The sequence below is a fragment of the Brassica rapa genome, chromosome A07 (assembly GCF_000309985.2).
Source record: "Brassica rapa cultivar Chiifu-401-42 chromosome A07, CAAS_Brap_v3.01, whole genome shotgun sequence".
NCBI lineage: Eukaryota > Viridiplantae > Streptophyta > Magnoliopsida > Brassicales > Brassicaceae > Brassica > Brassica rapa.
Window position 1 is genome coordinate 22,670,042 of NC_024801.2, and position 26,460 is coordinate 22,696,501.

Sequence of the window (26,460 nt, forward strand, 5' to 3'; positions counted from 1 at the left end):
TTCAAACTCAACTTCAAGTATTTATATTTTATAATATGATCTTTATATTTGTCATAAATAATTTGAATTCATAAAACTTTTAAAAATAACTAGCACATATATAAATATATTAAAAAAATATTAATTAATAAAATATTCTATTATATAAAAATTTAAATAAAAATAACTTAATTAATATTAAACTTCAAACAAAATAGCATATTCTTTCATAAAATGATTTTCGTAATGCATATATGATCTATTAGTGCATTTCGAAGTAAAAATAGTTCTCCTCGTTTTTACTTTGTAGATTATAAGCAAAAAATTATTGAAATCGGGTAGTACTGATACTTGTAAATACATTAGATCGGAATAAGAAAGTAAAAGAGAAACATAAAATATTTTTAAAAGACTAATTTTTTTGATGATATTAATACTCGTGAATATATTCGATATGAACAAGAAATAATTGTACAAAAAAGACATCAAAAACAACAACAACAATCATCTTCAGTTACACAAAAATATTTGGACAATATTTGAAAATTTGAAGGTTCTGGATCAAACTTACCTAACTATTAGTGTTGTTATAATATTTAAATTTGTGTAATGGTTATGTCTTTGTGTAATTTGTAAAATCTTTTTTAAAAGTTTTTTTTTGTATATTATTGTTGTCTAAATCTAGCTTAAAATATTTTAAATCTTATTTTAAAGTTTTATTTAATTTTATGTGTAAAATTTAAAATCTGTAAGCGAAATTTAAAATATTTATGAGAAATAATTTTTTTAAGGATTAAAACAAGAAATAAGAAAATATTTATGAATCATAAAGGCGATGTGTGATTATAGGAACCAAAAGCAAATAAAAATATGAAATTTCAAATTTGAAGTTTTGAGTAGTGAAATTTCAAATATAGAGTTTCACTTCTCAAAGAAGTTTCTTTTTATAGAGTAAAAAACTTCATATTTGAAGTTATAGAGTGTCTTTTAGAGATGCTCTAATGAAGTTTTCACAAATCAGATGCATCAAACACCAACCCAAAAGGTAATGTGGTCTAATGATGGCTCTTCCATCATTGCAAGCATTGGATGCAATTTTCATCAACATGATTGATAGAAAAAATTCCACAACGGATATAGGCTTTAGAGCATGATTAATGCATGTTTTTTAGAATGAGGTTATTAATGTAATATAAGATACATTTTTTTAGTTTTTAACTAAATAAACTAAGAGACGTTTTTATATCTTAGACACTTCTTAGTTTTTTTAGTTAAATATTACGAAAACGTATCGTTAAGAAATCCACTCTAAAAAACCCGCATTAATGATGCCCATAGATTGAAACATATCCGCACGTATTTTCCTATGTTCTATATTAGTTGCGGTCAAAACACGCCATTTTGATCAATTCATGAAGGCATCTAGTGCCTCGAATAACCAACTGGTACTCTCGTTTAGCGGTCTTTTTTGCCTTTGGAATATTTACCTTATCAACTATCCTCTAAAGCCATGTAGCCGACCATTTCAAAATCATTTATGTTTTTAGGTTTCCCTTTAGTTGATCATGTGTACCAATACTTTTTTTTTCCTAAGAATGTTAACATCATTCTACGAAATGAAAGTTGAAGTTACAAAATATGATCGACAAAATGTAGAATTTTATACTTGATTCCATGATAAAAAAAGTAAAAAAAAACATGGAAGAAAATATAATCGCTATAATATCCGTTCAGTCTGGTAGCAAACATGACATGTACCCATATTTGTTATTGTTAAATCCTCGACCACAATTATGAACAAAAGGTGAGAACTTGATAACTAACGTCAATACTTAATTTTTTAAAATGTTCGCCTTGTCGAGGAATTCATGAAGTAGCTCAATAAATACTTTTTTTTGAGTTGCTTAAGTCATGGCTTTGCTAATGATCTTGTTGGTGTCTGTCATGCATCTTTTTCATTGTTTTTTTTTTCATGATCGAATCTATCTATACTAATATTTAAGAAGTGATTTTGATTATTTGTCATTTCCTCTATGATATTAGATAATTTTGTTTATTTGTCATGTTTTCATGATCGATTTAAACACTTACTTCCAACACTAATGTTAACCATAATATAAATCACAGAGGAGCATCTCATTGAAGATATTTAATATGAATATCTTATGATTAAAAATATAGTGAAAAGGTACTCAGATGAGAAACCTTGATAAACCCACAAAAATTCTGAGTAGACTACCAAATTATGTCCAAAATATTATAATTTGTTAGATGTATACATCAAATATACTATTTTGTAAATACATACCCAAATAAAAAGTTCAAATATCATATATTTTGTTAAAATTTTGGCAAAATCATATATCATCCACCACATTATTTTATTTTCTGACATGAATATTATTTTATCGAACTTTGATGACATGGATACCACATATACAATATAAAAATAAAAATAAAACAAAAATAACCGTTTATAAAATGAAAAGTTTAAAAATCTAATGATTTATATAAATAAAATTAAATAGGAAATAAATTAAAATAAAGATCTTTGTATCTTATATAAGAGTTATATCTTATTTGTAATTTTCAACCTTATTGTTTTTAACTATTTTTCTTAAAAGTATATTATTGTATATGTAACATTCACTCAGCAAAGCAAATTAATGATATGACGTCTATGTTAGCAAAATTAGATATAAATTTAATGATGTGACGTCTATGTTAGCAAAATTAGATATTGTGGCAAATGATGTATGTTTTAACAGAAATATGATATATAAAATTTTTGAATGTATAAGCATGTATTTGCAGAGTAGTAATTTTGATTTATACATTGAATATATGGCAATACTTTAAGCATGATTTGGTCGTTTACCATGAAAACTCCATAATCTACTTGTCTTTTTTTTCTTTTAACAACAATCTACTTGTCTATCATTAATCAATCCATTTTTAGAGAACTTATTAATTTAATCAATTTGTGTTCAAATCTTAGTATTATTATTATTTTGTTTGAGAAACTCATTTTAATTAATTCTCATTTTAATTTAATCATTTTAACTTACTCATTTGCTTAGACCAGCGATTTGGGATGGATAATTGATCAATATTGTGATATTGTGCATCATTTTTGTTTATTTGATGGAATATTTTGTTGTAGGCTAACAAGAGATGGAGTATCCACTACATTAACATATACAAACTCTATATGTAAATGCAAGATCGTTTGTGAACTGAATCTGTCAGCGTCACGGTCTGGCTACTTAACAACTCTCCTATCAAATGGTTGTTGCTGTTGAATTAGAGGAGCCTTCAACTTGTAAGGACTTGAAATAATCCTTCTCTGCGTTAGCCATTCTACTCTGGAACATGGTCCATTCCTTTTTGCATCTGTCCCTAACCTGCAAACACACACACACACACATATTCAAGTCGCTTGTTGCACAAGTTATGCGTTTCTCAACACGATATAGAGGTTTAAATGTTTGTTACCCCTTGCCATGGCGCTTTCCCGTCTGTTGCCTCACCCTACAGCAAGCAAAAGAGAAACAGAGTTTGAGCGAACAAGTTAATGACACATCAAGAAGAGGAGGGACACTGAGAGAGAGTTTACTTGGCTGCCAAGGGAAGGGACGGTTTGATGAACGACCCACTGAGAATCTACTACACCTATTTTCTCATGTGCAGGCTGCATTTATACAAAGTTTCGTCATACAACAAACGCGATAACTAAAACAAATTTGTCTTTTACGTGACAAATAAAGCAATCTTCAAGTGTCCCTTTCATACCTCAACACATCTTCTGAGTGCAAAGTCAAGTCCCCAACCGTGAACCAAATCATTCTGTTTTATAACGGTTTAGGTAAATGCATATAAGTAAGACTGACAGAAAGAGAGATCTAAAGGGAAGATGAATGAAGAAACAGATAATGAAATAAGGAACCTGGATCATGTGCCACACGCATCGCCAGGCGTCTCTTGAAAATACAGGAGCCATGATCTCCACGAATCTGCATTTGTCATTAACACAAAAACATTGATACTGCTCAGTTCATGTTACAGAGAAAAACCAACTCATAAAAGGCATAGAGATAGGTTTCAACGTACCCAGCACATGGAGGGAGATGAGGATCTGAGCACCATCCAGGTTTTTCTTCTGTTATCCTGTTAATATTCAAAGCCCAAAATTTAGTAAAGATCCTTATGCAGAAAACTAAACATACCCAGAATCTTTTTGTTAGATCATACTTGTGGACTTCAAGATCTCCTCTTCTCTTTGTCATCTGCCATGTCAACCCCTTGTTTGGTTCCAAACCAGGTTGGGAAATCTCCAGGCCATGCTTCTTCACAAGCTTTATGTACCTGAAGAATATAGTCAAGATTATGATGTCTTTGCAAATGAGAAACAAGACAAAAGAGACAGAAGCCAGTGCAAAGGTAAAATAAGAACTTACTCTTCTGCATTAAAATGTTCAACCCCAAGGTCTTCGTCCCAGATGAATATATAATCATATCTTGCTACAATATCAGGGTGCAAAAACCTCTTTGCATACCACCTAACATATTATACCATGAGAGTCAATAGTCATAAACATCACTAGAGTTATTCTCTACCATAAAGAATTGAAAAAGAGTTTGATACCATTTTGTTTGCTTTCGCACACTAATGTGTATAGCAGTCTTGGACCATTCAAACTCATCCCATTCAGTTACCCGGCCGTCATAATGAAACAAGACAATAGTGAAGTTCTCTGAAAACTGTTGAGAAGACAATGAATCATATATGACGTGGTATTAAACGGCAAAGCATCAAACATAGGGAATGGACTAACCTTCTTGACACAAGCATCGATGTTTTCCTTCTGATTTATACCCACAGTAAACGTCACGAGGTATCTTGGTTGGCTGGTCAAATCCTGAAGAAGCAAAAAGAGCCAAATAAAACATAATATTTATCTGATCATTAATTAACTTTCAGTAATATCAATACTGAACTGCAGCTAAAACTAATGGTGTGATGATACTAAAACTTAAATGAAAATATAAAGCATGGTTTGAGCATATACCTCATGCGGTAAGCCCCATAATCTGCGCAAATAGAAGTCTGATTCAGCTGCAATCATACCCGGTGGCAATCTTTCAGCGCCACGAGGATTTGAAGGAACCCATATCTGCAAACAATTCCAGATATGAAACATGAAAATATGAACTTAAAACTGTGTATCCAATCCAGCACAACTAATTAAAAAAACACAGAAAGAAAAGGTTAACAAACACATGTAATTAGTATATTGGTTATTTATGTTTGGCAAGGTGAAATCTAAATGACAAAACAATGTAAAACCACAAATAATTTATCTGTTAATTTGGTACCTCAACTAATCCATCAACACATATCTTTGAGACCAGCACTAATCAGACATATGTAAGAATACTCAAACATGTTTTACATCATTGGGGAGACCTTAGAGTCTTATTTTTTTGCATATTGAAGTATGAATGGGTAGGGGGGTATACCAAACTTGTAAAAATAATGTTAAAAGTTCCAAAACATTGAAAGACATAATAAATAAAAGAGTGGAAACATGCCTTTGATTTGTCAACTGGACCAGATGAGCTGCTGTCGTTACTCTTTGATGATGACCAAGATTTATGACTATCTGGAGTTGCAATTGTGGAACCCTTTTCCTCTATATATGAGATACCGTTTGAAGGAAGAAAGTTTGTTGGGAGACTCACCTGAAATGTGAGAACAAAATCTTCCTAAGATAAACAATGGAAATATGTAATAATAAAACACAAGCATAAATAAATAAGGTTTTGATGCTACAAACCTTAGTGATTGATAATGATGGAAAAGATATTCCAATCAGAAATCCGAACATTACTCCGAAAAATGCAGTTGCAATGATTTTCATTCCATCTTTTGATTTCCTACTAATCGAACTGGAAAAAACAAGAACAAAAAGTTGACTAAAGCTTCTATGCACCTCCCTGAATGCATCACATAGGCCCCTTCAAAGAAACGAGATGATTACCTCCGTGAAAAGATACCCATATCTTCTACAAACTTGTGATTGTAGATGCAGGAGTAAGTCACTGGGTTCCTCTCAGGCCTCCTGACAGTGAAGAAGCCAGGAACCTGATATTGTTAACACCGTGAGTTGTGGTCTAAAGCAGCAGAAATGAGGTTTTTGAAGAAATACACACATGGTTAAACAGACTAGGATTGGACCCTTTTATATGTCAGATTTGGTCATCAACCACACTTTTTTAAAATGGTCAATAAAGTAAAGTCATTATCTTAGAACCTACACAGATGAATACAATATAATGCTTCTAAACCAACCATTGTGAAAAAGGCTTCAATACCAAACTATTGACCGACACCTAAATGAGAAAAATAAACCTAATAAAAGTCAAAACACAGAGACGTTTACTTATATGAGATAATTCTCCAGTCGATGATCACAATTGCAAGCAAAATGCTAGGAAACAAGCCAGAAAATCACGTGCTTCCCCTTTGACAAACGCATAAACAAAACCTTAAACTACAAAGTCGTCTTACAAAAGTAAAAACAGAACACATTGCTTAGATTGCAAGACAAGAAAATAAAAATAAGACAGCTCATGTTCAGGGTGTATCAACTTTGGTTTACAGAATACTAGCCGTAAAATAATGTTGAGAGGTTCTTCAAGAAACACGAATATCAAAATCAATTTCAGAGCATAGGCTAGAGAAACACAACAAACGTTACCCAAACCGATAGGTTAAATTCCTCAAATTTTCTGGGCGATTTATTACGGCTGAACAAGAAATAAAAATAATAAAATATAAACTTTAAAATCGAAAAGAACCTGGTTGAATCAAAAGCACGAAAGAGATCACGCGAGCACGAAACAATATAGCTTCTTCTCACATGCAAAATCTCTTGGCACAGAAATCAAAGGAAGAGGTGCTAAAACCCCCGTGATCGCCCGAAAAAAAAACGTGAAGAGAAGAGGGGAAATTGCGTTTTGAATTAAAAAAGGAGGTAATATTTAACAATTTCTCAAAACCGCTTATCAATAGTGCCTTCGTTTTCGTCGACCTGAGAAAATTCAAAAGCAGCGTAGGTTTTGGTTCGGTGACCCAAATGAGTTTTTTCTTCTTGTGTTTATTTTAGGTGCGGGAGAACAACCGAAAAAGAAACTAAAAAGCTGATTCAGGTTTTTTATTTTAAAATTAAATGTTTTCAAATTAGAACTGAAATTCCAAACGACAGGGTTTACTTTTTGGCGAAGAAGTGTCCCGATTTGATTGGCTTAAACTCAAATGCGCGTAAAAGTAAGCACGACGATTTAAAGGACCGACACGACACGCACAACCGTACTACGAACTGTTTGATATCTGTGTAAACAAAAGCTACAAATTTCAGTTTTCAAAAAAAAAAAAAACAAGATGTGAATTACAGGAAAGCTAGATCTTCCGAAAATCACGCCAGAATTTTACCGGTTTAAATAGGATAAGATTTTGCTAGAAGAAAGCAACAAAACAAAACATTGTTACAGATGGTGAATGAAATTATTATTTCTAACCTTGAAGATATTTGTATGAATTGGTTGATTAATAAGAAAGGCCTTTATTTTGAGCACAATTGTTGTGTGTAATATGAGAGATTGGAATTTATGGCATTGCTATATTTTCCGGGATTTAAAGACCAATTTAGTTTGACTAATATGGGTTGCCAAACTATGAATTTACATTTCCATCTAGTTTTTGTCCACAAGAAAAAGAAAGAGAGAGTTGCCAAACTTTCAATAAATAAATGTTGATTTCTTACCAAACTGATGAGTCCACTTTCTTTAATACGAGTTCTTTACTTTACTTGTTGATGTCCTTGTTTTATTACCGATTAATCATCTGAAATCTCAGGTCTGATAAAATTTTTGGACACATAAAACACGGTGAGATTAGAGACCGAATAAATGAGGTTAAAAAGATTTTTAGTTATAAAACTTCTCAAAAAATAAATCACAAAAAATCAATTATTTTAAGAATATTGTTAGTTTCTTTCCATCTAAACTATCATTATAAATGTATAGATTTAACTTGAAAATTTTATTTGTTAAAACATTAATTGAAAGATTTTGTTAGGATTTTTAATGGAGTAGTTTTATTATTAAAACGTTAAAATATACCAATAATAATTGAGTTTCTCTGTCAACTCAATAATATTGAATTTAAAATTATATATTTACGATTGAATATTATAAATAAGTCAAAAATAATTAAGGAAATTTTCATTATACTTTCGATCGCTATCTACTTGTTGGAAGAAAAAATATCCACAATTCGTATGTCGGAGTTTTCAATATTTGAATTGTCAGGAGTTCAGACTTTTTGAAAAAAAAAACAACAAAATGAGATTGAGAATCTGAGATTGAGAATTTGAGATTGAGATTGGAAATGTGTTCTCTTCGTCCCTAAGTAAACTTACGATGAATTGTGACTGTGTTCGGATCTTTTCTTTATATAGAGGAATAATAAAAAAATATTATTGCTTACATAATGATTTATGTTAGTATCATTGCCATTCTACACAAAATTTCTGTAAATGCAATATCTATTAATATGCAGTTGGAATATTAAGATCAAAATTGAGATTTAGTTTTGAGTCTTGACTAGCTTATTAGTGATAAAAGCTGAAACTATATTCTAAAGGCTTTTTGTTACAAAAAAAAAAAAAGATTCTAAAGGCTTTTTCACTTGATATTTGAAAGAAAGTAAAATTTTATTTTGTATTCAAATACGGAACACAAGCTACACAACTGAAAGAAGTACGTACCATTTTGCCTCTAGCAATTTTCACATTCAAGATTTATAAATTTCGTTTGGCAATACAAATGGTAAAGCTGTGTTTCTCGTTATACTACTAAATTACTTATTGTAATAACTATTTTTGTCACAAAGAGCTAAATATTTACGTTACAATACAATATGTCTAACTATGTAGACAAGACTCTTTGGGTTATGTACATATTAAGTTGTTATTACACGCTGATCAATGATAACTTACTATACATTGGCTTCACCACACATAGGCAAAGCAAATACACGAGGCTAATAAATTAACAAGGCATAAAGAGATGGAAATGAAATCTATGCTTCATTAGCTTCAGGTACTGCCGCCGTGAAGGTAGGAATCCATATCTCTACACGAGTACCGCCACCTCCTATGGCTGCATCAGGGATGCGAGGTGAGATAACCCTGATCACGCATCCGTAACTCTCCAGGATCTCTCGTGCCACGGTTAACCCCGCCACAAAGTTCCATGTCATATTGTCTTCAACCATGTTCTCCGACAAGAGTTCTGCTCCAAATGGTGTCAGCGAATGCATTTGCGTCTGCATCGATGTTAACACTTTCATGTTAATAACCAATAGGGTGACTAATAGAATCATAAGATGAGTTTAGTCTTGTTTTACCATATAGCGCATATCAGGACCATCGTCATCGATTACTACAAGACTACCGCCAGCAGGAGCTCTGGTCGACAAGATTTCAACTTTTCCTCCAACATGAGTGCGCAACAGTGCACCTTCAATGAGGTTACTCAGAGCCTGCCTCAAAGCCGGCTCTTCAACAGCAACTTGATGGGAAGCCGAGTTTTCACCTAGCTCCACCACTCTTTGCTGAGTAAGGGCGAGTGGTCTCACAGTGTCGACCATATCTAAAAGGACGCTAGAGATGTCGCACGGTCTTCCTGACATAAATGAAAGAAATAAGCAAGCCCTCCCAAACGCTATTAACAAAATGTTCTCTGAAGTTTATACCTTATGCTATGCGTTTGTAGAGGTGCCAGTGCCAGAGGAGGCATAGGCATTTCTGAATCATCAGATCCAGAACCTAGTGAGAGGCGTGTACTTGAGAGTTGTGACCCGTCAATGGGGTCCTTTTGTTCATAGTCACCGGAATAATTTGATCTCATTGTTTCATTATTTGTTTTGTTTATTTTCTTCAAGGCCTCCTCGTTGTGGCGGACTATATTAGCCTGTAAAACCAAATGGTTATGATGAATACATAACAAAAAATGAACCGACAATGGGTACCAAAAAAATCAACAACACCTTTGTCAAGTGAACTGCATCCTGAAGTTCTTGAAGGGTGTCTCTTATTTGTTCGCCTTGAACTATTAAGTCTTCCACAATATCATGTGAAATCTACACGGTACCAAAGAAAAACCAAAGTCAGTCCTACAATGCAAAGACCAAGGGAGAAATTACACTTCTCGTTGAATGTTCTAGTGCAAGGACCTGACTTCTCTGTGTGTGAGTTGAGAGCATTTTACTTAATGTCCTGATGGTAGAGAGCGGACCACGGATCTGCCAAAAAACCCGGAAGAAAAAAAATCTCAATGTAAACTAAACAGAGACGCTAACATAAAGATCACTGTGTGCGGTGGGCCTGGTGGCACACGTACCTGCTCCACTAGCTTACTCATCCTCACGTTGGTTTGCCAAGATGACTGCTGAAGTAACATTGTTTTCTAAACACACAAATTAAAAAAGAACAATTAGGACAAGACAAACAAGCAACATCAGAAAAATCCCCAAGGAGTGTAAGAACAACCTGATCCATGACATAAGCCATAGCAAGAGTCCGCGAAATATTAATAGCATATGATCTCTGCTCTGCAGTGAAAACCTTAACAGAAGGAAGTTTAACTTTAGGTGGTTTCGCATTAGTAGCTGAACCAGGCAAAGTATAAGCTTCCTCAGGCGAAGGAAAATGCTTAAAACCGCCCTCCTCCTCCTCCTCATCCTCCTCTTCCAACACCTCTTCTGCTTCTAAAGGTAACTCAGCAACCAAGAAACCAACAACAAACGGGTGCTTCACCATTGGAAACACTGCAGCTCTATGCTTGCTAACAACTTCAACCTATATCATGTTAAAAAAAACAATCTTTACACAAATTTACAGAGAAACAAGAACACACGAAACTACATGGGGGTGGTCTAGTGGTAAGCGGGCTTCAGGAAAACCCAGGTTCGAAGCTACGCGGATGTGAAGCTATGCTTTAGGCCTCGTTTAAATATCCGGAGAGAAAATCTATCCGTGGACTACATCTACCCTTGGAAATTAGCCTGGACCTTCCATACACCCGGAAGATCCAGGTCATTAAGAAAACAAGAACACATACTTGTTGACTAGAAAGGGAAGCTTCAGCGGCACGCAAACCAGCAGGGATACCAAAGTTGCCAACCAAGATCACAACGTCACCGCCATTAACACTTGGATAACACGTGACGCGACGAAGCTCCAAGCGATCCATCACGTAGCTACCAGCTGGTCTTACATATACCTTAAATACCAATAGAAAAAAAAAAGATTAATAAAAACTTTGTAATCTTTTTTTTAATGAATTAAATAAGAAGAAAATAGAGAGAGAGACGCACGGAGAGGACAGCGTTAGGATCAACGATTCTACGAAAGAGATCCAACTGCTCGAGGCAAAGCCGCTGAAAATCCGGACTCGGCAAGATGATCTTGTCCTTCTCGATCATCTGCGTGAACTCCACCGGAGTCGTCGAGGCTCCACGTATCGCGGAGGCGATGGCGGAGGCGGAGGTTACCGTGGTCTCTCCTCCGACGCAGCCTCCGGATTCGGAAGCTCCGTCGGAGACTGTTTGGTTCACGTAGCGGAGACCGCGCGTGGGGAGAGTGAAGATTGAAGATGATGATGGTGATGAGGAGGAGGAGGAGGCATTGGGGAGTTTGAGAGATGGAGTTGAAGGTCTAGGGCTTGGGATTGGGTTGGGGAAGAGGAGATTGGGGTTTGATGAGAGGAGTGTCTGAGAAGCGATTGCGGAAAGAAGCATCACTACGGGGAGATGAGAGTGGAGTGGAGTTAGTTACTTGTGGCTGAGACTGAAACTCTTGCGAGGAGGAAGACGATGCAATGATAATTGAGATTGCGAAGTAGACAGAAGTTAGTAACTCTGAAACGGTGTCGTGTCCGCAGGTGGATCACTGGATAAAACCAAACTAAACCAAACAGAAATTCAATTGAACCGAAACCTAGTCGACGACTGAATTATCCATGATGACTTTCTGCATTAGCTGAAATGATTTTTTGCAAATAAACTAGGTGACTATAATCCTGCTTTTAGAAATTGAAATTGACGATTTTAAGAAAGCTGACGAATAGCCAAGGTCCATCCATATGTAAATGCGATTTCTAAAAACAACAAATGGAGAGATTCTTTCTGAGTATTCGAAAAGCTAACTCAAACTTCATATTTATCAAATGATTCAGTAACTGCTCAAACAGCCTAGTCCTGCTAAAACACAAAATCATAAGAGAAAAGGATCACACATGATACAACACATCTACTGAAGTTCAAAACTGATGTCACCTAAAACAAGAATAATACAAGTACATAAATTTTCATATATGAATTTAAATTATTTTAAAATATATAAATGTTAGTTTTTTTTTTACTTTTTATGGACTAAATTATCATTTTTTTTTTATTTTACCATTTAGATCTTGATATTTGAATTTTCGAATTAGTTCTTATCGAGTATGGAACTAAACTATTTTCTATCTCAAAAACATTTGTGGTCATTCTACTTGGTTGTGGGGTATTTCAGTTTTAAACTTATTTTATATCTCAAAAAAAATATTTGGTATTCATATAGCCAACGATAATATCGAAAAAATAATATAAACTTCAAATATATGTTTAAGAGATAATTTGCATAGGAAAATGGTGGTAGTGGTTTATGAAATTATTATGAGGAGACTTTTGAGACAAGTGGTCCAATTCTTTGACGATAGGGAGTGGAAGATTAAGAGAAGTCAACCGAACCCGACGAGTTGACGCAAGATTTGATAAGCCACAGCCAAACTAAAGAGTTTTTTTTTCCCTTCTTCTTCTTCTACTTAAAAGAGAATCAGTGAAGCAGACATCATACAACCCATTTGTAACGCCCCGACCCGCCCACGGCTAATGGACTATCCACGCCCGCTCTCTCGGCCCGTGGGCCCCATCCCGTCTGACGGTCGGTCCGTTAATTTTCCAAAGGCTCGAAATCATTGTTTACTGACCCTGCAATCACCACCCGACCTTTTCCCATGCTTTGGCCTCACTCGCACGCTATCACGAATCACTTCCCGATAGGTCACCCATCCTTCCACTACTCCAGCTCAAGTACGCTTAACTCTGGAGTTCTTTCAGGATGTGTTCCGGAAAAGGTAAGTCAACTTTGGTGACATAGGTAGCTAAATCAATTCTCTTAAACCTTTTCACATATCACAACTCGGGATGTTACACCATTACTTACAACACAAACTTAAAAAAGAAAGATACGATGATCCGAAACCATTGTTATTTCTTTTGTGGTATCGTTACCATATATTTTTCACTACTAATTCGCGCCCTTGCTTCTCCCACGCTCCACTTTAATTGCCGCAACGACCAGAAGGATGCTCTCCTGGAATTCAGACACGAGTTTCCACCGACTGATGACTCAAACCTAAGCTCGTGGAACAAGAGCAGTGATTGCTGTCTTTGGAATGGTGTCACATGCAACGATAAATCTGGCCAGGTGATATCCCTCGACCTTCACGACACATCTCTAAATAGCTCTTTGAAAACTTGTCAGGTAACGCCTTCACAAGCGATATCCCACAATCCTTGGCAAATTTGACAGACCTCGAGGCGTTAGACCTCTCGAGTAATAAGTTGTCAGGTCAAATCCCTCAAGATTTTAGTAAACTATCTTTTCTTTCATACGTGAACTTTTCCCATAATCTTCTCCAAGGTCCAGTTCCACGTAGCACACAGTTTCAAAGACAGAAATGTTCTTCATTCTTGGACAACCCTGGACTCTATGGCCTCGAAGAAATATGTGGAGAAAGACATGTCCCGAGTCCTACATCACAGCAAGCCGAGAAATACTCAGAGCCAGAAGAACGAATGATCAATTGGGTGGCAGCTGCAATAGCCTATGGACCTGGTGTATTATGTGGATTGGTAATTGGACATATCTTCACTTCACACAATCAGGAATGGTTCCCCAAAAGTTAGGTGGATGAAAACTCAGATTCACCCCAAGTGCACGATAAGCCCATCTCCTGCAGTATATCTAATAAACATTTGTAAGACATATCTTGTCCAACTTACTGGTGGTACTTATACTGTCTTTTCCCAGATGTGTTCTCCAAAAGACTAGTTTGTGTTTGTAACTTTTCTATTTAATGGTTTTGTTTTTGTAATAAACGTGCATGGTGGTATTCAATATATTTTTGCTTAAAAAATGTAATACGGAAACTTCATCCTTATACCTTCTTCTTTTCATACATAACTCTTGCTTCTCCCACAGGCGATATACATATTAATCAGTAAGAGAATCTAACAAAAGATGCCTTTTAGAGGGTGGTGTTGATGGAATCGCCTCAAGGCCGAGAGAGAAAACAGTTATTCGTAACGTAGCAATCAGTAAAAATATGAGATATGCTAAATTTATTATATTTTGTTATTTAGTTTTTATAATTAAAATACATACTCTCGAATATTTGAAAACAGTTTGATGGTTATGTGTTTGTTTGACTTTATTGTCAACTAATTTTGTTTGACTATATTGGTGGCACATCTGTTGAGATTTTTGTGAATGGTTCGCATAAATACAAACTGTTTGTTCAAATGTCAAAGAAAACTGAAGTTGATCATTTTGGTAAATACTCTTCATGACGTTTTCTGAGGTACAAAATTTTGTTTTGTTTTTGTATAGTTATCCAAATAGCCAACCATAATATCGAATTAAAAAAAAAGATGAATTCTCATCTATATCGTTAAGAGATATTTTGGACAGGATTGAATGGTAATGGTTTATGCGAAGACTTTTGAGACAAGTGGTCCAATTCTTCGATGTGAGGGAACGGAAGACTCGTAGAAGTCAACCAAACCGACGAGTTGATGTAAGACTTGCTAAGCCCCATTAATGAGTTTTTTTTTCTCTTCTTCTACTTAAATAAAACTAGTGAAGCCATACACCATAAACCCATTACGTACAACACAGACTTATTTTTTTTAAAAACTGATACGATGATCCAAGGCCATTGTTATTGCTTTTTTGGTATCGTTGCCATCTATTTCTCACTCCTAATACACATCCTTGCTTCTCCTACGCTCCACTTTTGCCGCCACAACCAGAGAGATGCTCTTCTGGGATTCAGAGACGAGTTTCCAACTGATGAGTCAAACCTAAGTTCGTGGAATAAGAGCAGTGATTGCTGTCTTTGGAGTGGTGTCACATGCGATAATAAATCTGGTCAGGTGATATCTCTCAACCTTCATGAAACACCTCTCAACAGCTCTTTGAAAACTAATAGTAGCCTTTTTAAACTCCAATATCTTCATCACCTAAACCTTAGCAATTGCAATCTCCATGGTGAGATTCCTTCTTCACTAAAAAACCTTTCTCATCTCACAACGCTTGACCTTTCAGCCAATTATTTGGTAGGTGCAGTTCCAACTTCTCTCGGAAACCTACATGAGCTAAGAGTTATTTCCCTTAACAACAACTCATTTCTCGGGCCTTTCCCTAAAACTTTGTTCTCCATCCGTTCGTTACAATCTGTTGATTTGGGTGGAAACCAATTCACTGGACCTATAGAGTTTGTGAACACTTCTTCATCTGAGCTTCAGTTTTTAAATCTTGATCATAATAGATTCAATGGCCCAATCCCGGAATCCATATCTAAATTTCTCAACCTCAGACGGTTATATCTTAGCCATAACAACTTCACAGGGTCCATCCCTAGATCTTTATCAAAGTTAGTCAACCTCACGGATCTACATCTTTCCAAAAACAAGTTGGAAGGTGAAGTACCAGGTTTCTTATGGAGATTGTCGACGATGATGATTTGTCACAACTCTTTCAACAGTTTTGAAACTCCTTCACAAGAGACATTGGACGTCCAAGTGTTGGATCTGAGTTCCAATTCATTCCACGGTCCATTGCCTAATTGGATCTGCAATCTCAAAGGATTAAGTTTATTAGATTTGTCTAACAATCACTTCAACGGCTCTATTCCGACATGTTTAAGGAAATCTATTGTTTCTCTTTTGGACATGAGTCTACGCAACAATAGTTTCAGTGGAGCTCTTCCAGATATATTTGGTGATGCTACCAAGTTACGATCAATCGACGTTGGTCTCAACCAGCTAGAGGGAGAGTTTCCAAAGTCGTTAATCAACTGCAAAGCTCTACAACTTGTGAATGTGGCAAGCAACAGAATCAAGGACGAGTTTCCATCTTGGTTGGGATCTCTACCGTTATTAAACGTTCTCAGCCTCAGATCAAACCAGTTCTATGGACCGTTGTATCTTCCTCGTACGTCCATTGGGTTTCAGAGTTTAAGAGTGATTGATATTTCACATAATAACTTTACCGGAACTCTTCCACCTCACTATTTTCTAAACTGGAGTGAAATGACTACGTTGACCAAAGGAAATGACTACATGGTGAATCCCACTAAGGTTTCTCGTTACATGGGGTTATTCCCGGAATCAATCTACCGCTCGATGGAAATGGTTAATAAAGGAGTAGAGACAAGGTTTGATCGAATCCGACAAGACTTCAGAGCCATTGATTTTTCTTGTAACGGAATATCTGGAGAAATCCCTGAATCCATTGGTTTCTTGAAGGGATTGCGTCTTCTGAACTTGTCAGATAATGTTTTCACAAGCGATATCCCAAGATCCTTGGCAAATTTGACGAGTCTTGAGACGTTAGATCTTTCGAGTAATAAGCTATCAGGTCAAATCCCACAAGATCTTGGTAATCTTGCATTTCTATCGTACATGAACTTCTCCCATAACCTTCTCCAAGGTCCAGTGCCTCGTGGCACGCAATTTGAAAGGCAAAATTGTTCTTCATTCTTGGGAAACTCTGGACTCTACGGCCTTGAAGAAATCTGCGGACAGCTCCATGCCGTGAGTCCTACAGTACAGCAAGCTGATGAATATTCAGAGGAGGAGGAGGAACAAATGTTTAGTTGGGTTGCAGCTGTGATAGCTTATGGACCTGGTATGTTTTGTGGATTGGTGATTGGACATATCTTCACTTCACACAATCAGGAACGGCTCACGGAAAAGTTTGGTCGAAGAAAACTCATTCACCCCAAGTGCTCGTTAAGCACATCTCTTGCACTCTCTAATAAGCATACCTAAGCATAGTTATACTACTGTATTATTCTTATGTGTAAACTGAACTTTCCAGTTGTGTTCTCCAAAAGACTAGTTTGTGTTTGTTTGTTATTTCTTATTTTATGTTTTGTAATTAACGTATACTGAAATATCTTTTTTCTTTAATGATCACAAATTTCTACATTGAAATAGTTACGGGCAAGGATTATATAACTGACGTGCAGGATAAGCTATGTATAAAACATAAATCATTTTTAATATACAGAATAAAAACAACCAAACTAAACAAAAATAAATGTGTAACTAAAATTTGTTTTTTTATGTTTGGTTTATATAACAAAAATTAAATATATTTTTTGCAACTATTTAATAGGCTTTTTAGATCTTTAGTTTTTCGGTTTTAGAAGTATAAGAACCATTTTGTTATTTATGTAATTTATTTTAATTTTGATTTGATTATTTTGGTTTTCAGTTTGGTTTAGATAACAATATTAAAACTTTTTTAGCAAAAAAAATATATTAAAAAGTTGCTAATATCTTGAAAAAAATTCGAGATCCAATTCGTATCTGGTTCGGTTCCCCGGTTCAGTTTTCAGTTAACACAGTAGTTAGGTGCATCTTTCCGCAGTAGATCATTACCCCGTAACACCATCCAACAACATCCAGGGCTTCTTCCCGACCGATCTGCGACTCTTGTTGTCGAAAAAGCAGCGGAAGGACATTGCGGCGAAGAGAAGAAGATGGTGAAGGTGTTGACATACTTTGGGATGACATTAGCTGCTTTCGCCTTCTGGCAGTCCATGGACAAAGTTCATGTCTGGATCGCTCTTCACCAAGACGAGAAGGTTCTCTTTCTCTTCTCGAGTCGTCTCTCTCTCACTCTCTCTTTTGTCTTGAATTTGGTCGTCATTTCTATGAAATGATTCGATATCGAGTTATTGTGATTGAGGTATAACGCTAGGCTATATAATTTGATTTAATTATCCTTAGATTGATTTGAGATCAGATTGTATTTGAAAAGTTCATCAGGTAAGATGTGATGATAAGAAGCTAACCTTAACTTGTGTTTGATTTATTTACTTCAATGTGTCACCTTTTTTAATGTGAAAGCACAAACAATGGTAGTGATGAGAGGTAAGAAAACACCTCGATGATTTGTTCTTCTTGGATTTGATTTCACTGATTGCACTTAGATTAGTGTTTGCAGTTTGATTAGGTGCTAAGCTCTCATTGATGAAGTAGTGATAATGTATGTTTATGTGCAGCAAGAGAGAATGGAGAAGGAAGCGGAGGTAAAGAGGGTTAGAGCAGAGCTGCTGCGGAAAGCCAGAGAGGAGGACACTCTTGCCTGATCATGTATTTTTGGCTTTCTAATAATCAAATATCAATTCCCTACTACTCTCCTTCACATTTTTTTGCACCGTTATGGACCAAAATTGAGTTTGGATAACATTTATATGCTTTTGAATTTGTGATGATCATGAATAAATATAGCCTTCTTTGTTGTTCTTCTAACCTAATGAAAAACTACTGGGAGAAGTATCTTGCTCTTCCTTTGTCTTCCTCAACCTTGTATCATTCACCACTCTGGTTTGGGGTCGATCAACAAAATTATGCGTAGAATCAACTCACGAAGTATGAATATAACCCTCAAAACTAGATCTATTAGCAATCAAGTTTGCATTTTATTTAAGAAACAATCTAAGCTCCGATTAAGTTTCAAGAATGTTTGTATTATGTTTCAAGAATGTCATGTTTAACACCTGTTTAAGCACCAATTATCAGCAAGTCGAAAGAGCGATCAAGTTGCAGCCTTTTCATCCACATTTCACAGAGCTCTACATTGGGAAAATATATGGTCCTTAAGAAATAAATATACTAGGCTAAGATTTGCACCCAGAGCTTAATAACTATTGTTTGTGCAAATTATTTTTATATATTATTACTTATTTTGCGTTTTTAAATAGTATAAAATAATAATATATATTAAATAATTATTAATAACTATTACGTATATAATTAAATTGATGTGTACACATAATCAGAAAATGATTCTTGTTTATTTACGATCATTTTATCGTAAATAATTTAAACATCACTTTATCTATTTATATTGAATGTAAATAAGTTACATTAGAATTAAAATAGATATATATATATATATATATTATATTTTTATTATGGCTATTAAATGAAACTTTACTCATATTATTTTATAATAATTTTGTTCATTTTTGGTAATTTATAATCATTTTAAATATCAAATACAAATTTTGAAATTAAAATATAAAATATTAAGTTCTTAATTCTTATTCAATGGAAATTTTAAATTAAAATAGTTATGTATTTTCATATAGTATATAGTTTAATTTAAAAATGCTAAAATATATATATATACATATTAATTTAAATATCTATTAAATTGGACTTCTTACTCATATGATTTTAAGATTATTTGTATCTTGTTATAGCAAAAAATTAAACTTTCAATTACAAATTTTTAATGTAAGACTTTTGACAGTTTTAATAATTGATAGTCGTTTTAAAAAGTTCAAAAGATAACACATATGGAAAATCTAAATTTTTATTATATAATTAATATGAATGTTTATTTTTAATAATATAAAATTAAACAAAAATGATAGATGATGCACAAACGAGATCAAATCTTTAATATTCAAATTATTAATCGCCATATATACTTTAATCATATTAGTTTATTATGTGGTTTTTTATTTAAGAAAAAATGAATACTATTTCTTTTTTACGTTGATAAATACTTTTATGGTTAGTTTATAAAATGATATTGAATTTTTAGATTGGCCAAATTATTTATTTAAGTATTTTAAAAAACATTTTAATAATGATACATGTCATATTTTAAATACTATATAATGTTTCTCAAATTACATAAAGGATGTGATCTGGCAATCTAACACTCTCATCACATAATATTCTACATGTTGACAAAAAATATAATATTCTAGATAAATAGTTTCTTACATATTTTTAGCATGTAAAATAATGAATCTAATAATTTTAAATTTTTATGAACTTTTAACTACCCATTATAAATTCATAAACAAATAATACAAGACCTCATGGTCCTTAACACAGATTTGAAAAGTCATAATTGAATAAAATTAGAATTATTATGAAATTAAAATCTACATAACTCTTTACAAAAACATAATCCAATAACACCTGCTTTTGGTTTCAATTTTTTTTATATCTGAGATATAAATTCAGTTGCTAGAATAGTTAATAGGTTTCACTATCTTAGTTACTTTATAAAAACGCAGTAAATTTTCTTTTTGTTCAACGCGGTAAATAAAATAGGATCCAGAAAGCACTGTGAATCCGTGTGCTTACGTGTCAACCCCTCGCAAGTAACATAACGTCTATATTTTCTTAATTTACCTACTTGAGAAATTAAAAAGGGAAATTATAAGATGTTGTAGTTTCGTTTTTCTATAATTTCCTTTTTCGTATATTCCTATATAATATGTTAGTGAACTCTCAAAATTAGTAATAAACGTCATTCTTCTTTCTTACAGCATTGATTCCCTAATTAGTAGTGTTTACAGTCCCAAACCCTAATTAGGTTCGCGAGAATGAAGATGAACAAATTGTTGGTGAGAAAAGATACAGTCTTCAAGATAGCTTCGTCTGCTTTGTACAACGCACGAGCGGCCACGGTTCTCAAGAAAGCGTTCGAGCTCTCGGAGCTATGCGGTGTGGATGTGTGCATCATCTGGTACGACCGCGAAGGTAACCTAGTCAAGACTTGGCCTGAGAACGAGGAAGCCAAAGTTAGAGCCATGGCAGCGCGATACAGCATGTTAAGCGAAGAAGAAAAGGGAAAGAAAAGAAACAACCTCTCAGGGTTTCTATACAAGAAGATGATCCGCGACAAGAAAGAGTCTTTGAGGAAAAGGGATAACAAATTCTTCCAAGAAGTGTCAGAGCTTGAGGATTCATTGCAGAGTTGCTTACAGACACTCAAAGAAAGCCTTCATCTTGATCAACCCCAGGATCTATCTTCTAATGATTCCTCGCTAATTAATGTGTATCATCATCAAGCATCATCACTATTGAGTTATCCGAGTAGTAGCAGCGAGAATTGTGTTGATGATGTATCCACCACCACCACGACGATGAATCATCCACAAAGCAAATTCTCCATCTTGTTGTTTAACCATGAGAATGGTGCGCTCACTCAATTAGCCAACCCTTCTGCTCTTCCAAGCTTTGAACAACAGCCGCAGATTCAGTGTAATCAAAATTACGGTACTAATTACATGGATTTATTACTTGGGGAACAAGGCTGCAACAACGTCGATCTTCTCATGCCCACCCTTTTTCCTCCTCCGATGATGATGCAGACACAAACCCCAAATTTCCAGCAGTTTATGCAGACACAACCAGTGTATAATCAGATACCAGTTTTTGGAACGATGCTCTCTTAGGTCTGAAGAACTGATAGGTTGACTATAGGGTCAACACTTTTTATTATCTTGTGTCTGTTTGCTATTATGTTGTCAATCAATTGAATAGAAGAGGTTCTAATTTCGTGAGTCTATATGTTAAAGTTGTCTAATTTTTTTTGTTTTAAATTATCAAAAAGTTATTTATAAGCTTAGAATATTAATTTTTACTTCATTTTGTAGGAAACATTTTTGGAAATCTTAAAATTTTTAAATATCAAACTAAATTGTGATTTGGTATATTTTATTGATATTTTAAATTTTATGTGACAAAATATTATGTAGCTTCAACTTTTTAATCATATGTGATTTAAATTCCTATAGCTTTGAAATATAAATATAAAATTTTATTTATTTCAAACAACATTTTAAAAGTTTATATTTATTTCAAACAAAATTTTAAATTTTATATCAATTTTCAAAAATATTATATTATCAAGATTGCTAATTTTAAATGATTTTTGTTAGTTTAGTTTATATTATACGGACTCTTAAAATTATATTTAATATTTACAAAAAGTCCTATTCTTTTAATTAAAATTTGTTAATTTTGTTAAATTTTCAAAAATAGTATATATCAAGTTGATTATTTTTAAACGATATCTATTTGCTAGCTTAGTTTATTTTATTTGTAATTTTAAAAATATATTTTATTTTTCAAAACAATTGTATTTTTTAAAATTGTTAATTTTCAAAAATAAATTTATAGTAAATTTAAAAAAGATTTGTCAGTTTTCAAAAAGTAATATATATCAATTTTATTAATTTTGTATGAAAATTTAAATAGTATTTGTTAATGTTAATTTGAAAAAATAGTATCTATAATATGTTAATTCCTTTTTAATAACCTTTTTGTTAATTTACTGTTTTTGTATGAATTTCCATTTTGTTTTGGAAAAATATTTTTTGGAAGTTCTGAAATTTTGTAATATTTGACATATTAAGATAGTGGTTTAAATCCTATGCGGTCAATGCTTATAGCTTTTATACATATAGATAGATTGTTGATTTGAGCTTGAGATTAGGGATTTTTGACGATTAGAGCGTTACAATTATAGGGTTAAAGACATGTCTTCCAATATTAGGGCAGAGAAGAAGCAATCGCCGTCGTCGTCTCCGATTACGTCACTTCCGGAGGACGTCGTGGTTGACATCTTGGCGCGTGTACCGAGACGTGACTATCCAAGAGTGTCCCTCGTTTCAAAGTACTTCAGGTCACTCGTGTCGTCGCCTGAGATATACGCAAGACGATCTTCGCTGGGCTGCACTGAACATTGTCTCTATGTTGTCCTCTATGAAAAGGACAACGACGACAACATGTATAAACGTTTGTATATGCTCCGCCAGAAAGAGAAAGACAAGGGGTTTAGACCAAAAAAGAAAAGAAAAAGAAAGAAAGACAAGGGCTTGGTCCTAATCCCTGGGCTTCCTGCTATGCCTCGTTATGAAAGCGTTGCAGCTGTGGGTTCAAGGATATATGTGTTTGATGGGATTAACTCTTACATCATCGACTGTACATCTCACACTGTGCAACATCTCCCGAGGATGCCTGTGCCCTTGTCTTATACAGTCGCTGGCGTTATTGGCGGGAGAGTCTACGTCTTTGGATATCGCGGTAAGTCAAAGGCGATGTTGGTGTTCAACACAGAAACACAAACGTGGGAGGATGGGATGACTAAGCCAGTGAGGAAGGTATGTGATGGTTCCCTGGTGGTGATGGCTGATAAGATGTACATGACGGATGGCATTAAGAGCTTTGTTTACGACCCAAAGGAAAGCAAATGGGAAACGGACAAGATGCTGAGTTCGAAGTTCTGGGAGTACGCTTGTGTTGTTGATGATGTTTTGTACTACCACCATTTTTCTGATAACGAATTGATAGCGTATGATCCAGAGCACAAGTGTTGGCAAGTGGTGAAAGGTGTGAAAAAGGTGTTGGCTAAGATGAGACGTGTTGGTTATTTTTGGGCAAAGGCTGTGAGTTATGCTGGCAAACTGGTTTTGTTTTTTCGCAAAAAAGGAGTCACTGGGGAGATTTGTTTTGCGAAGATTTCGGTGGAAAGACGCGAAGGAGGTCAGATTTGGGGTAAAGTTGTTCAGTGGTGTGATCATGGTCTGATTGCTGGTGGTTTTTACTTTACGAAATCTCTAGATGTTGTGCTTTGATTCAACAACACTCTTCTTCTTATAAACTTCTTGTCATTTGGGTTTTCTTTATTAGTGTAGGAGTGCATTTATAACTGCTTAATAGAAACATGTTCCGAGTTTACAAAAAAAAATATGTCTTGAATTTTGAGATGATCATGCTTGTGCATAAATCGATTTTTAAGATGGCGAGTGTGTCTCGATTCTTTGCTTTCTTTAAGACCTGTGTTAAGATGAGGGAGTTCATCTCCATCTTGTATTACCCAAAATGATAGAAGTGATATATGGACGCAGTGGTCTTCCGAAATACATAGAAGATTCCGTTGACATAGCACTCAACACACTCATCAATGGGTCTGATGCTGTTTTTGTTTATTGGAAACCTTTTATTCATTGATCCAGCTTAATTTGCTATACGAAACATTTTGGTATGGTAAAGTTTTAAGAAACTAGTGATTGGCGGCTACAAGCCAAGTTAAGGAGTTAAAAGAATAACATAATATGCCATAAGTCACTAGTCCAAAATTGACTAAGAACTCATGATGTAAATAATATATATATATAGTAAGAATGGTGACCAAAATTGTTTGATTGTAATTCAACAAGAACACTGGATCCTACCTATTTTAAGATTCTACAAAAGCATGAAATAAGAAAATTTGTAAAGCTTTCACAAGTCAATAAGCAGCTCTCATCCCGAGTTCTGCCCGTCACAGTTGAAGCTTACGTCAATGGTGGAGCCTTTCATTGGTATGAGGGCTTTCAAGGCCACATCAAAGCTGCACTAATGTAACAAGTTCACAGAAATTGCATGCTAGAAGCACCGGGCATGAAGTGGTGAATTTGATTCTCTCAGGCTTGGCAAGGATGGTTTTATCGGGCTCCTAATGAGAATTTGATGACAGGAGTTTACAACAACTCTATTGATTTTGATCAGTGGTGGTGAAACCATATCTTTTGATGAGGTTGAGTACTGAACCATGTTCTTTGCTCGTTTGGATGGAATGCTTACATTGGTTTGATGATCAAACTCCATGGAGTCTTCGTTTTGTTCTGTGGCGTTGTGTACTTACACTCTCTCCAAGCTCTACATAATTGCTATGATTATGATATGTTATATTATGGAGAACGAGAATATAGTGGTTACTATATGCAGTATGCAATTAGGGCGTTTGAAGAAGCCTTGGTCTCTGTCCCTATAGCTCTTGCAGATAACAGTGGATTGCAGCCATGAATTGATTATGATTATGGGTTTGTTTTTGTTACTACTTAATATTGGTTAGTCACTGAAAGATATAGGGTACGTTTACTAAACATGAATTGTTTTGTTGTTAATATCCAGAAGGGATATCATGCAACGTCGACGTAGGAACAAACGAGCTGAGAATGATGTCTTTCTCTCAGTTTGTGATAACTCAAAACATTTTACTTTGGCTTGTTAAGTATGGTGATTTTGATTGATTATCCAGCTTGCGTTTTCGTAACATTCTATAAGACTTCTAATGTATTGATTCATGGACTTATATTTTGGCCCCTCTTGTAAAACTAAAACCAATTAAAACGATGGACATTTAAGAAAATAGAACTGTTGGAGGTTGAAGTTGTCAGGTCCTACTCCTACAGTAATGGAACTGAGAAATCACTGGTTTGTGATGTTTTGATAATTAATATTTTAGTGAGTCTTCTCCAATTTTACTGACTTCAAAAGTCAAATAAGGTTCTGTACCTTTTGTCTTCTGCCGACAATGTTCATGAGCTCATTAAGCTTTCTTTGTTTGCTTGATTGAAACCATATCAGATCATTTGGATCTTAGCACATACTGTTGCACATGAACGAAAAAAAACGTATGAAAAGTGTACTATAGCTGAATTGAAATTTGGATTTAAAGTGAAGCATGACTCTTCTGTTCTTTCTTCTTTTAAATGAGTAAAGGTTGCGTCCATTCCGAATTTTAGAAAGAAAAAAACAAACTATCACATGCTCAAAATAGTGTATTTATTCCAAATTAACAAAAGCAGTAAGAGATAAATAGTTCTCCACCGACAAAGTTTAATTCTTATAATGACAAATTCTGTTTAAGTTGTAATCCGTGAGGTCGGACGATTTAGAACATTATTACGACAATGATACATTCGTCACATGATTTAATTAGATAAAAGCAACATTCAATGTACATCCTGTGTCACGTTGAAAAACTGCAGCTCCTTTGGTTCCTTCTCCTTTAATTGCAATAATTGACCAATGCTGAATTTAATTTCACCTCTTCTCGGGAACACAAGGGCAAGATCTGGTCCAATGTGGTGGAGATTCTGTTCTTAGTTTTGTCAGACTCACAAAAACCACACTTGACAGTTTCCTCTCATCACTTATTACAGAGCTTGCAGACAAATTAAATACCATCGCAAAGATTAGATATACCCATGTTACACTCTAACCCCTAGAGAACTATAAGAATATAGTAATCTCTACTAAGTCATAATATATTTCACATTTCAACTAACAGTATGCAATATCCAGTGATTAACTTGGGTGTTGGTTGTAAGTTGTAACAGAAGGTCATTAAAACAAACGCCGTAATGCGACAAAAGGCTGTATAATGTATTAGTTTATATTACTACCGTTTTTCTTTGATTCAAATATGTATA

General features: G+C 34.4%; 6 protein-coding genes across 12 annotated transcripts; 4 read left to right on the forward strand and 2 right to left on the reverse strand.

Annotated features, from left to right (window-relative positions):
- Positions 1 to 3,081: 3,081 nt before the first annotated feature.
- Positions 3,082 to 7,703, reverse strand: LOC103831005. Of its 5 annotated transcripts, none has more exons than XM_009106841.3 (15): positions 7,561 to 7,703; positions 6,021 to 6,124; positions 5,817 to 5,928; positions 5,572 to 5,721; positions 5,049 to 5,153; positions 4,815 to 4,898; positions 4,625 to 4,740; positions 4,437 to 4,538; positions 4,231 to 4,344; positions 4,090 to 4,146; positions 3,926 to 3,992; positions 3,772 to 3,825; positions 3,596 to 3,670; positions 3,475 to 3,510; positions 3,082 to 3,383 (listed from the first exon to the last, which is right to left on the reverse strand). In XM_009106841.3, the coding sequence occupies exons 2-15, from the start codon at positions 6,038 to 6,040 to the stop codon at positions 3,261 to 3,263; spliced, it is 1,215 nt and encodes a 404-aa protein (XP_009105089.1). In that variant the 5' UTR covers positions 6,041 to 6,124; positions 7,561 to 7,703; the 3' UTR covers positions 3,082 to 3,260. The 5 variants fall into 5 exon arrangements, with proteins under 5 accessions (XP_009105089.1, XP_033132051.1, XP_009105091.1 ...); XM_033276160.1 differs by lacking the exon at positions 7,561 to 7,703 and adding an exon at positions 7,255 to 7,380; XM_009106843.3 differs by lacking the exon at positions 7,561 to 7,703 and adding an exon at positions 6,841 to 7,200 and having other exon boundaries at positions 6,021 to 6,101.
- Positions 7,704 to 8,906: 1,203 nt separating this feature from the next.
- Positions 8,907 to 12,009, reverse strand: LOC103831006 (chloroplast sensor kinase, chloroplastic). 2 transcript variants are annotated; one of them, XM_009106844.3, is made up of 9 exons: positions 11,423 to 11,967; positions 11,167 to 11,328; positions 10,596 to 10,904; positions 10,447 to 10,512; positions 10,280 to 10,348; positions 10,094 to 10,186; positions 9,800 to 10,017; positions 9,452 to 9,725; positions 8,907 to 9,370 (listed from the first exon to the last, which is right to left on the reverse strand). In XM_009106844.3, exons 1-9 carry the CDS (start codon positions 11,843 to 11,845, stop codon positions 9,125 to 9,127), a joined length of 1,860 nt encoding a protein of 619 aa, XP_009105092.1. In that variant the 5' UTR covers positions 11,846 to 11,967; the 3' UTR covers positions 8,907 to 9,124. The 2 variants fall into 2 exon arrangements, with proteins under 2 accessions (XP_009105092.1, XP_009105093.1); XM_009106845.3 differs by lacking the exon at positions 8,907 to 9,370 and having other exon boundaries at positions 9,492 to 9,729; positions 11,423 to 12,009.
- A 2,468-nt stretch (positions 12,010 to 14,477) lies between these two features.
- On the forward strand, positions 14,478 to 17,365 carry LOC103831008 (receptor-like protein 11). Of its 2 annotated transcripts, XM_033276158.1 has the most exons (2): positions 14,478 to 15,648; positions 15,703 to 17,365. In XM_033276158.1, exons 1-2 carry the CDS (start codon positions 15,077 to 15,079, stop codon positions 17,204 to 17,206), a joined length of 2,076 nt encoding a protein of 691 aa, XP_033132049.1. In that variant the 5' UTR covers positions 14,478 to 15,076; the 3' UTR covers positions 17,207 to 17,365. The 2 variants fall into 2 exon arrangements, with proteins under 2 accessions (XP_033132049.1, XP_009105094.1); XM_009106846.3 differs by having other exon boundaries at positions 14,479 to 17,365.
- Positions 17,366 to 17,760: 395 nt separating this feature from the next.
- On the forward strand, positions 17,761 to 18,732 carry LOC103831009. The gene is made up of 2 exons (XM_018652794.2): positions 17,761 to 18,027; positions 18,448 to 18,732. The coding sequence occupies exons 1-2, from the start codon at positions 17,923 to 17,925 to the stop codon at positions 18,532 to 18,534; spliced, it is 192 nt and encodes a 63-aa protein (XP_018508310.1). The 5' UTR covers positions 17,761 to 17,922; the 3' UTR covers positions 18,535 to 18,732.
- Positions 18,733 to 20,796: 2,064 nt separating this feature from the next.
- On the forward strand, positions 20,797 to 21,651 carry LOC103831474 (agamous-like MADS-box protein AGL53). Its single transcript, XM_009107354.1, has one exon. The coding sequence runs from the start codon at positions 20,797 to 20,799 to the stop codon at positions 21,649 to 21,651; it is 855 nt and encodes a 284-aa protein (XP_009105602.1).
- Positions 21,652 to 22,737: 1,086 nt separating this feature from the next.
- LOC103831010 (F-box/kelch-repeat protein At4g38940) lies at positions 22,738 to 23,835 on the forward strand. The gene has a single exon (XM_009106847.3). The coding sequence runs from the start codon at positions 22,738 to 22,740 to the stop codon at positions 23,833 to 23,835; it is 1,098 nt and encodes a 365-aa protein (XP_009105095.1).
- The last annotated feature ends 2,625 nt before the right edge of the window (positions 23,836 to 26,460 follow it).